General features: G+C 43.4%; 1 protein-coding gene across 1 annotated transcript in view; it reads left to right on the top strand.

Moving 5' to 3' along the window:
* The first annotated feature begins 3,538 nt into the window (after positions 1-3,538).
* Positions 3,539-11,737, top strand: part of LOC112256358 (BTB/POZ domain-containing protein KCTD8-like) — a 62,586-nt gene continuing 54,387 nt past the window's right edge. Inside the window, exon 1 of the mRNA XM_024429557.2 lies at positions 3,539-4,660. Within this exon, the coding sequence (XP_024285325.1) occupies positions 3,838-4,660 (823 nt within the window). The 5' untranslated portion in view covers positions 3,539-3,837. The remainder of the gene's footprint in view (positions 4,661-11,737) is intronic.

The raw sequence follows: 11,737 nt of genomic DNA, 5'->3' as shown, positions 1-11,737 counted from the left end.
AGCGTTATCGGGTGCACTATATAATATTTATTTCAACGCTTGATTAGATCATATATGTTGGTGTGCTTTCTCACGTCTCACTTTTTTAATGTGGTGTCCATTCAACGTGGTGTTAGTGCAATTCACATTATTCTGTGACAGATTATATGTGACAGAGTATACGATATGTTACATTATGAATGGAATAGCAGTCGAACAATATCATTTTTTTGTTGTTGTAGGGGTTGATGCATTTTTCGGTAGGGTTGTTTGATCAATAGGACTGTAAAGTTCCCAAAAATAAGACTCCTGTTATATATTTGCAGAAAACCATTCAGGTTTCTTTTGTGACTTTTGCTACTGCTTTCTAAAAACTGATCTAAACAAAGTTTCACTGTGCTGCTGCCTTTAACACAGTCCAGTGCAAGTAACATCAAAGTGTATGGCACATGGCCACACACACAATTTCCTTTCTTAGGATAGCTGGAGACAAACTCATTTTTATTAGTTGGGTGATTGGTCGAGCCTTATTGGGGGAGTGAGATCCAAGCCCTCAACACAAAACCATGGTGGACAATTTCAGTAGTCTCCACCAAGTTCAATGACAGCCATCTTAGAATTAATAGACACATCTAATATTCCCAGATAACAATAACATTGTTGCCGAGGAGGGATTGTTATCTAGCTACAGGGTTTGAGTCACCTCAGCCGTTTTCTTATAAAAAAAAGCTCAGCTAGCAATGATAGCTAGCTATTGTTATCTAGACTGCGATGACTCGGCAGCTCACGGGCCCATAAACATGTCACATAGGCTTCAGGAGCCAGCTGGTTAGATATGATTCCACCATGGGCAACAATAACAAGTTATGTTCAACCCATAGCTAGTTTATGCAGTGACCACAGCATTTAGAATGACAGCTACTGACCATAGCCGCAGGAAGTAGGTTGCTGAAACACCACCTGAAAAATCAGAGTAAAAAATGTAATGATTTATAAAAACACTAATAATAATAATAGAAAATGCAAAAATTCACAAAAGTAGATCACTGGGCCTTTACTAGTTCTGTATTAGTGGACCGATATAGCCTTCTGTAGCGGGGGTCATTTTTTGTATTCCTGGAGCTGCAGCTCTCGCTGTCCGACAGGTGATATTATTCCACACATTGCCTACTAGGCCCTGTAGCACATGTGATAAAGTAATACAAATACACATGCATCAATTTAATTAGACAAAATGATGCAAATGAACTTCTAGACCAATAAGCATGACTGATCCAATGTATTTTCGGCTGCTAACCAATTAACCGTTAGCATTAACATCCCTAATACAAACCTTTTAAAACCACAACAAATTAAAGACACACCACGTAGAAATCGCTCTGCCATTTTCTGGTTGCTAAAATTAGAATATTTCGCCTAATTTTAGTTTATGAGAGAAAACAAACAAACAAAAAGTATTTTGTAGAGAATCATTGTACCATCTAAACCACTGTGAAATATATTTTCCATAACAAAATATATTGTATTTTCAGCTGTTTAAAGATGGTGTACAAAACTGAAAGTAAAATAACGTATGAACTGGAAGCATAGAAATAGCTCACATAGAACATATCTACCGCTTCTTAGACCTGCTTTCAATGAGAATGACATATCTATAACACACAGTTTTTGGGTTGGGTCGCCCAAAAAGTTACATATTGCAGCTTTAAGAGACATAAATACTGTATGTAGCATGTGGTGTCTCCCATAGACACCAATGCAATAGCAGCTGGGTCTGGTCTACTTAGCTCATTGTCTTTCATAACTGCATTTGGAGACCTATGTTGACCCCATGTTAAACAACCAAAGAGAGGGGCTATAGCTCAGTGGTAGAGCATTTGACTGTAGCTCAAGAGGTCTGAAGTTTGAATCCTGGTGCCCCCTTTAAATCAATAGTTCTTAACTATAGTTTGAGATAGGGAGTGTCCTTAATGGGTGCTTTTCTCAAACTAAAATGTTCTTTATTAGACCATATGTCTCTCCTTTCAATATGTTACTAAGAGGGGGAATAGCTCAGTGGTCGAGCATTTGGCTCTGGATCTTGAGAGCTCATGTTCAAGTCCCCATGCCCCCTTTAAAACAAACTGTTTAAACTCATCATTTCTGGAATGTGGTGAGATCTCATGTTTCTCTATATAATATCAGCTCTCTGATATTCTTGCCTTTGTGTATGGTTTAGAGAAACACTTAAATATGATTTTTGTCCACATATTTGAAATATATGTAGAGTTTCTTATAAAAACAAATGGCTAGTAGTGAGAGGTTAAAGTTCACAGAACTTGTCATAGGGAACGTTCCTTTGCCCAGGCGTTGCTAACTCATGCCAGATCTTTCAACGCCTGGAAAGGTATTTTAAGTATCAGCTAACCACATGTGTTATTGCAATCGATCAGTCGATGACACAGTCCATGACGTGGCACGCAATCATTGTTTGATGCATGCAACGTCTGAGCATTGGAAAGCAACCATAGTTTCTGCTGAGTCAGCATGTTGGCTGTGACCCAGAGCTGTGGGTGCAAAGCATCGTGGGTCATAAGAGGAGATTAATTAAGACATTTTCAAGCAGTAAGCATATTCGATGACGCTCGCTGTTCAATTAGATGGAGGAAAGTCTGACTTTGATTAATGGCCTTGTAATGTTTCATTGTGTTCAATGACCTGTGAGCCTCTGTGCTGTACTGTGGTATCGTTTTATTACATTGGCGTCAGATGTAATCATATAGAAAAGGTATTGGAGAATTTTCGGTTGAGCTAATGAGTTGGATCAGTATATGCTTGGGGAATAATTGGAGAAGCGGAAACATTTCCTAGTGATTTAGGTGTTTTACATAGGTCTACATCTCATCATTTATTTTGGGCGTCGCTGTTGTCTAATAGTTCACATTGAGATCGTCTCCTCATCAATATAAATGATAATTGACTCATTTTGTTCAACATTTCAACATGTTATTTGTTAGGCAAAAAACAAGACCTCAACGATGTGTAAGTTTATTGGACATAGAACATGTTAAGATCGTGTTTAAATGTTTTGCAGCATTCCAACAGATGGCACTGTGTGCCTCTGATTTGAACCCAAATGTTGAACCATAGAAATGTGTTGGATATTTGCCACTGCTACAGCATTGTTGCATTTCCAATCAACCAAAAATACATATTGTGTAGGAAATATGGTTGTGTAATATATTATAGCATTTGTTAAAAAGACATGTGACGCATATAAACAGACTGCGACATATGTCACATTTTTACCTTCGACATTACGGAAGCAACGTTCAAAAATCCTGGGATTGGTTAATGTCTGAAAATATGTGTCTGTTTATAATGTTATTTATGTAATTTTCATTACCAGGTCATCTTCAGACTTTAAAAAGGAGATGAAGTTGGGTAATATTGTAGCAGTACTTCCTCTTTAAAAGGCTGTAACTGCAGCACCTCCCCTTTTATTCAGAGGATGATGTCATCCGGGAGTCACTCAGTGTTTTTTTTTTCTTCTCCTGCTCTATCGCTCTCTCTTCGCATTTGCACTCTCCATTAGTGAGGTGACAGGACACTTCTCTGTCTCTCCATATTTTCTCTCTTTCTCGCTCTCCCTCGCTCTCTTCCTCCTTAGCTTCCTTTAACAGCAGGGATGTAGTCCTCTGCCCCTTTCAAACTTCAGCACCTGCTATGCTGTGAACTCCTTGGTGACCTCTATTGATTCTATTGAGACCGCTCCTTACTGAGATATTTTGCTCCACTTGTTTGAGAGGATCTAAGAGGACCTTATTGGGTTTGGAAGTTGTTTGATTTCTCTCTATACCCTGGTAGAACTACAGGACCATGGCCATGAAGGAGACCATTCTGCCCATCAGCGAGGTGTCTGGCCCGGCCCCGTTGCCCTACCCGGAGGTAGTGGAGCTCAACGTGGGTGGCCAGGTGTATGTCACGAAGCGCTCTACCCTGGTCAGCGTGCCCGACACCACCCTGCACGCCATGTTCACCCGGTGCCCGCCACGGGAGCTGCCAAGGGACAGCCGCGGTCGCTTCTTTATCGACCGCGATGGCTTCCTGTTCCGCTACGTGCTGGACTTCCTGCGAGACCGCCAGCTGGTGCTGCCCGACCACTTCCCTGAGCGTGAGCGCCTGCAGAGGGAAGCCGAGCACTTCCAGCTGGGCGAACTGCTGCGCCTCCTGGGGCCCAGGGTGGGTTCCAAGCAGGGCTCCATGAATGATGAAGGCTGCCACAGCGATATTGAGGAGAGCTCACAAAGCAGTGAGTACCCCACAGGTCGTACCTTGACTTCCTCGGACAAGAGGTCAGGGTTCATCACCATCGGCTACAGGGGATCCTACACCACGGTGCGGGACAATCAAGCCGACGCCAAGTTCCGACGCGTGGCCAGGATCATGGTGTGTGGACGCATCGCCCTGGCCAAAGAGGTGTTTGGGGAAACACTGAACGAGAGCCGGGACCCAGATCGGCCGCCGGAGAAGTACACGTCAAGGTTTTACCTCAAGTTCACCTACTTGGAGCAGGCATTTGACCGTCTTTCTGAGGCGGGCTTTACAATGGTGGCTTGTAATTCCACGGGAACAGCCGCTTTTGTCAACCAGTACAGGGACGACAAACTCTGGAGCAGCTACACAGAGTACATCTTCTTCAGTAAGTGCAAAATGACTTCTCACGCATTCACTAGCATACATTTTGGAAAAGTGGGTCTAACATGTTTTGTCAGGTTTTGGTATTGTGTCAAATTTCGCTTCACAAGTGAAATGATTGAATGGATTATTTGCCTAATCTATTTGAACTTGGATTGTACAGGCTTTTAAAGGTAAAGAATACATGTTCCTCTACGTGGTTCAAAGTAATCATTACCAGCTTCTTCACTTTCCTTTAGAACATCCTCCCTGTTCCTCTAATCTGTTTTTGACACGTGTTCCAAAATCACAATAGATCTAGTAAATATGAGAATAGATTAGAGAGAAAGGTGTGTATGACAGTTACATATAGGGCTCTATTTTAACAAAGTCTTAGTGCTGGCGGTAGGCTATAAGTTCGGGCGAGTGTCAGAAATATTTTTGCTATTTTCACAACCAGAATTATGGGTGCAATAGCTGACGGTGGCGTGAGAGGCCTGGGTTTTGATTCATAAACAAGTTGTGGGTGTTTCAAGCCTTGACACCTCACTGGCCAGAACATGGACCATGGCTAAAAATGTGGTTGCTTCAAGTCGTGGATTTACAGTCTTTCATGTATTGCATTGTCATCAACTCCAATACAAATGTTAGTCTGTTGAAGCCTAGTTCGTTGAATTGCCTGCCCCATATTTGCTAAATATGGTGAGCATACTTGCAGTCACATTATTGTAATTGCATTGCTCAATATGGAAATACATTAATAAACATAGGCAATAGCATTCACACTGATATAGAGGCTAGGCCAGAGGAGGCTGGTGGGAGGAGCTATAGGAGGACAGGCTCATTGTAAAGGCTGGAATGGAATAAATGAAACGGTATGAAACAAATCAAAAAATATGTAAGCCATGTTTACATTAAACATTAATTCCATTCCAGCCATTACAATCAGCCTGTCCTCCTATTGCTCCTTCCACCAGCCTCATCTGGGCTAGGTCCACTGTAATTTGCAGTTTGGACATGCCGAACATAATCAATAAGCAATATTAAATTCACTAGGGAGGAGGTGAGAGGAGTGTCCCTGGGAGTGTGGTGCCAGGAAAATAACCTCTCACCCAACGTCAACAAAACTAGGGAGCTGATTGTGGACTTAAGGAAACAGCAGAGGGAGCACCCCCTTATCCACATCAACGGGACAGCAGTGGAGAAGGAGGAAAGCTTCGAGCTCCTTGGCGTACACATCACTGACAAACTGAAATGGTCCACCCACACAGACAGTGTGGTGAAGAAGGCGCAACAGTGCCTCTTCAAACTCAGGAGGCTGAAGAAATTTGGTTTGGCACCTAAAACCCTCGCATAGATCATCAAGGACAACAACCACCACTGCCTGTTCACCCCGCTATCATCCAGAAGGCGAGGTCAGTACAGATGCATCAAAGCTGGGACAGAGAGACTGAAAAACAGCCATCACTAGCACATTAGAGGCTGCTGCCTATATACATACACTTGAAATCACTGGCAACTTTAATAATGAAACCCTAGTTACTTTAATAATGTTTACTTATTTTGCATTACTCTTCTCATATGTATATACTGTATTCTATCCTATTCTACTGTATCTTAGTCTATGTCACTCTGACATTGCTCATACAAATATTTTTTATTCTTAATTCCATTCCTTTACTTTAGATTGTGTGTATTGTTAGGTATTACTTGTTAGATATTACTGCACTGTTGGAGCTAGAAACACATGCATTTGCTACACCCGCAATATCAAATCAATTGTATTCATACAGCCCTTCGTACATCAGCTGATATCTCAACGTGCTGTACAGAAATCCAGCCTAAAACCCCAAACAGCAAGCAATGCAGGTGTAGAAGCACGGTGGCTAGGAAAAACTCCCTAGAAAGGCCAAAACCTAGGAAGAAACCTAGAGAGGAACCAGTCTATGAGGGGTGGCCAGTCCTCTTCTGGCTGTGCCGGGTGGAGATTACAACAGAACATGGCCAAGATGTTAAAATGTTCATAAATGACCAGCATGGTCAAATAATAATAATCACAGTAGTTGTCGAGGGTGCAGCAAGTCAGTACCTCAGGAGTAAATATCAGTTGGCTTTTCATAGCCGATCATTAAGAGTGTATCTCTACCACTCCTGCTGTCTCTAGAGAGTTGAAAACAGCAGGTCTGGAACAGGTAGCACGTCCGGTGAACAGGTCAGGATTCCATAGCCGCAGGCAGAACAGTTGAAAATGGAGCAGCAGCACGGCCAGATGGACTAGGGACAGCAAGGAGTCATCATGCCAGGTAGTCCTGAGGCATGGTCCTAGGGCTCAGGTCCTCCGAGAGAGAAAGAAAGAGAGAAAGAGGGAATTAGAGAGAGCATACTTAAATTCACACAGGACACCGGATAAGACAGGAGAAGTACCCCAGATATAACAAACTGACCCTAGCCCCCCGCCACAAACTATTGCAGCATAAATACTGGAGGCTGAGACAGGAGGGGTCAGGAGACACTGTGGCCCCATCCGATGACACCCCCGGACAGGGCCAAACAGGAAGGATATAACCTCACCCACTTTGCCGAAGCACAGCCCCCACAACAATAGAGGGATATCTATAACATCTGCTGTGTATGTGACAAATAACATTTGATTTGATTTTGAATGTCAAGGCCTAAAAAGACTGTGTATGTTTATAATCAAATTCAGAAAAAAACCCGAAACAAGTTGTTTTAAATAGGTTGTTTGAATACTGTTACAGATATCTTAATTGCTCCCCGTGCTCCCCCGCACATAATACAGACAAGGAAACTTAGACTATGGAGGGTTTTACGCACATCCAAACATCTGGACAAAGATGCAATATAAAGAGAAAGGGTGAATGTCCACTCACTGTTACACTGCTCACAAATGTAATGTTTTATAAACATCATGGAGCCATCCTATAGGTCACATTTGCACTTCTCCAGAAATAGCAGATGAAATTGCATTGCATTCAAGCCATGTATGTTCTCAACATAAACCCACTGACTGGTGAATCTTTCTAATAAGTTAAGTCAAATGAAATGAAAAACATTTTTTAAAACAATGTCAGGTCAGAAGCATGATATCATAAATCGCATCTCTCGTTCCACGAGCATAAGGCAATGTATGCACACGTAGGCCTAAGGGCTCATTGGCATGAATGTTTACCCTATACATTGATGATCGAAGTGTATTAAATAGTATACAGTAACCACAGAATAGGCCTAGTCATAACAAACTTGTAGCCTATCTAGTTTTTTTGTATTGGCTTCAACATGGAAACATTAGTCTACACACGTTGCATTCGTATTTCAAAAGTGTACTGCGTGTTCAAGCCATGAACAATTGGACATTGCCCAAATGTTATAAGAAGATTAGCCTTCCATCCCATTATTTGACAGGTCTAATAGGCTAGTGGAAGATGCAATTTTGTTTACCAAATGAAAAAGGAAAAGCAATAAGAAGTCTATTGTAATAACTTGATGACGGGCTCCTAACCAACTGTGCTATTTTGTTTTTTGTTTTTTCACATTGTTTGTAACTCATGTTGTACACAATGTTGCTGCTACTGTCTCTTATGACCAAAAAGAGCTTCTGGACATCAGAACAGCGATTACTCACCTCGAACTGGACAAAGATTTTTTTTCTTTAATGAGTTTGATGCAAAGGACATACTGCTTTGTCAAGACAAGGCCCAAATCTCTGTCATCAGCGTGAAGAAAAGACAGAGAAAAGGGGGAGGATTGCCTTGTAAGAATCTGCCAATGAGGAGGAAAACCACCACTACCCTCCATATTATTGGCCAACGTGCAATCATTGGAAAACAAACTGGATGATTAAGACTATCCGACCAACGGGGCATTAAAGACTGTATTATCTTGTGTTTCACCGAGATGTGGCTGAACGACGACACGGATATAGAGCTGGGTGGCTTCTTCGTGCATCAGCAGGACAGAGCAGCCACGTCTGGTAAGGCGAGGGACGGGTGTGTGTGTGTCTATTTGTAAAATACTGCTGGCGCCCAATATCTAATATTAAAGAAGTCTCGAGGTATTGCTCACCTGAGAATACATCATAATAAGCTGTAGACCACACTATCTACCAAGAGAGTTCTCATTTATATTATTCGTAGCCGTCTATTTACCACCACAAACCGATGCTGGCACTAAGACTGCACTCAACGGGCTGTATAAGGCCATAAGCAAACAAGAAAATGCTCATCCAGAAGAGGCGCTCCTAGTGGTCAGGGACTTTAATGCAGGCAAACTTAAATCCATTTTACCTCATTTCTACCAGCATGTCACATGTGCAACCAGAGGAAAAAAACTCTAGACCACCTTTACTCCACACCCAGGGATGCTCACAAAACTCTCCCTGAACCTCCATTTGGCAAATCTGACCATAATTCTATCCTCCTGATTCCTGCTTACAAGCAAAAACTAAAGCAGGAAGTACCAGTGACCCACTCAATACGGAAGTGGTCAGATGATGCGGATGCTACGCTACAGGACTGTTTTGCTAGCACAGACTGGAAAATGTTCTGGGATTCATCCAATGGCATTGAGGAGTATACCACCTCAGTCACCGGCTTCATCGGCGACGTCGTCCCCGCAGTGACCATACGTACATTTCCTAACGAGAAGCAATGGATTACAGGGAACATCCGCATTGAGCTAAAGGCTAGAGCTGCCAATTTCAAGGAGCGGGACACTAATCTGGACGCTAGTAGGAAATCCTGTTATGCCCTCAGACGAACCATCAAACAAGTAAAGCATCAATACAGGACTAAGATGGAATCCTCTGCTCTGATGTTCGTCGGATGTGGCAAGGCTTGAAAAATATTGCAGACTACAAAGGGAGACCCAGCCGCGGGCTGCCCAGTGAGGCGAGCCTACTAGACAAGCTAAATGCCTTTTATGCTCGCTTCGAGGCAAGCAACACTGAAGCATGCATGAGAGCACCAGCTGTTCCAGACGACTTTGTGATTTCGCTCTCCATAGCAGATGTGAGCAAGGCCTTTAAACAGGTCATGCGCAAAGCTGCAGGGCTAGACAGATTACCAGGACGTGTATGCAAAGCTTGTCTACTGTACACTGATATTTTCAACCTCTCCCTGACCGAGTCTGTAATACCTACTGTACATGTTTCAAACAGACCACCATAATCCCTGTGCCAAGAAAGCAAAGGTAACCTGCCTAAATGATTACGTAGCTAGCCATGAAGTGCTTTGACAGGATGGTCATGGCTCACATCAACACTATCATTCGAGAAACCCTAGACCCACTCCAATTTGCATACTGCCCCAACAGATCCACAGATGACGCAATCGCACACCACACTGCCCTTTCCCACCTGGACAAAAGGAACACCTATGAGAGAATGCTGTTTATTGACTACAGCTCAGCATCCAACACCATAGTGCCCACAAGGCTCATCACTCATCAGGACCCTGGTACTAAATCTCTCTCTGCAACTGGATCCTGGATTTCCTGATGGGCCGCCCCAGGTGGTATGGGTAAGCAACAGCACATCTGCCTCAACACTGGGGCCCCTCAGGGTGCGTGCTTAATCCCCTCCTGTACTCCCTGTTCACCCATGCGTGGCCAAGCACGATTCCAACACCATTATTAAGTGACAACGACAACAATGAGACAGCCTATAGGGAGGAGGTCAGAGACCTGGCAGTGTGGTGCCAGGACAACAACCTCTCCCTCATTGTGAGCAAGACAACGGCGCTGATCAGGGACTATAGGAAAAGGAGGGCCCAACAGGCCTCCATTAACGGGGCTGAAGTGGAGCGGTCGAGAGTTTCAAGATCCTTGGTGTCCACATCACCAACAAACTATCATGGTCCAAACACACCAAGGCAGTTGTGAAGAGGGCACGACAACAAATTTCCCCCCTCAGGAGACTGAAAAGATTTGGCATGGGTCCCCAGATCCTCAAAGTATAACCTGCACCATGGAGAGCATCCTGACCGGTTGCATCACCACTTGGTATGGCAGCCGCTCGGCATCATTTTCTAAACTCTATTTCTTGAACTGCGTGGTTGGTTAATTAAGGGCTCGTAAGTAAGCATTTCACGGTTCTATTCGGTGCACGTGACAAGTCAAGTTTGTGTCGATGTGACAAAACGAGGCAAATGATCTTTTAAAATCAAAAATAGACTTTTAAAGTAATTTTTTTTCCGCCTTTATTTAACCAGGTGGGCCAGTTGAGAACAAGTTGTCATTTACAACTGCAACCTGGCCAAGATAAAGCAAAGCAGTGCGACACAAACAACGACACATGGGATAAACAAAGTTACAGTCAATAACCCAATAGAACAATCTATGTACAGTGTGTGCAAATGTAGTGAGATCAGGGAGGTAAGGCAATAAATAAGCCGTAGTTACTCCAGGTGTCCACTCCCATTTCTGAGTGTCTACATTTGATTTCTCTTGGAATCGACTTTTGGGGAATCGACTCTTGGAATCGACTATTCTTTTTGATGGAGGAGATTAGTTGCCGTACTTCTGAGAACAAAAAAACTTGCATCCTTCATATAGAGCACGGCATGGAGAGAGAGTGGGGCAGGTGGGCAGGTCGGCATCAGGCAGACAGTCAGAACAGTGCACTACAGTGGTTCTTCCTTTGAAAGTTGTGGCGCACTGCAGCGCAGCTTGCGGGGTGCTGCAAGATTTCTATGGCACGTTATTTAAGAGTCAGCTATTGTTGCCAGAATGATGCAATTTACCACAATCTGACACCATCTACCGCAAACGGTCACGTCATAAACTCAAAACCTTTTAAAAGGAAGAATCACTGTAGGCCTATCAAAAGCTGTAACTCGCAATGGAATGCTGTATCTTGCCATTTCTTGGCTTGCAATGTCTCGCGAATTCAGTAAAGCAGGGCCTATCATCAATGAATTGGCTAGGATATTCTGCACGCAACAGACCGAAGGCTGAACACACACTAGCATCATTAGCAAAGCGGAGGCGAGCCAGATCGAGGGAGAGAGAGGAGGGGGGGCAGGCAGGCAGGCAGAAAACATTTCTTGGTCATCTGTATCTCGTCATTTCTTGACTTGCATGCCTC

The sequence above is a fragment of the Oncorhynchus tshawytscha genome, linkage group LG08, assembly GCF_018296145.1.
Source record: "Oncorhynchus tshawytscha isolate Ot180627B linkage group LG08, Otsh_v2.0, whole genome shotgun sequence".
Classification (NCBI taxonomy): Eukaryota; Metazoa; Chordata; class Actinopteri; order Salmoniformes; family Salmonidae; genus Oncorhynchus; species Oncorhynchus tshawytscha.
The sequence above is the reverse complement of the archived record's forward strand: the minus strand, read 5'-3'. Positions and strand labels throughout refer to the sequence as shown.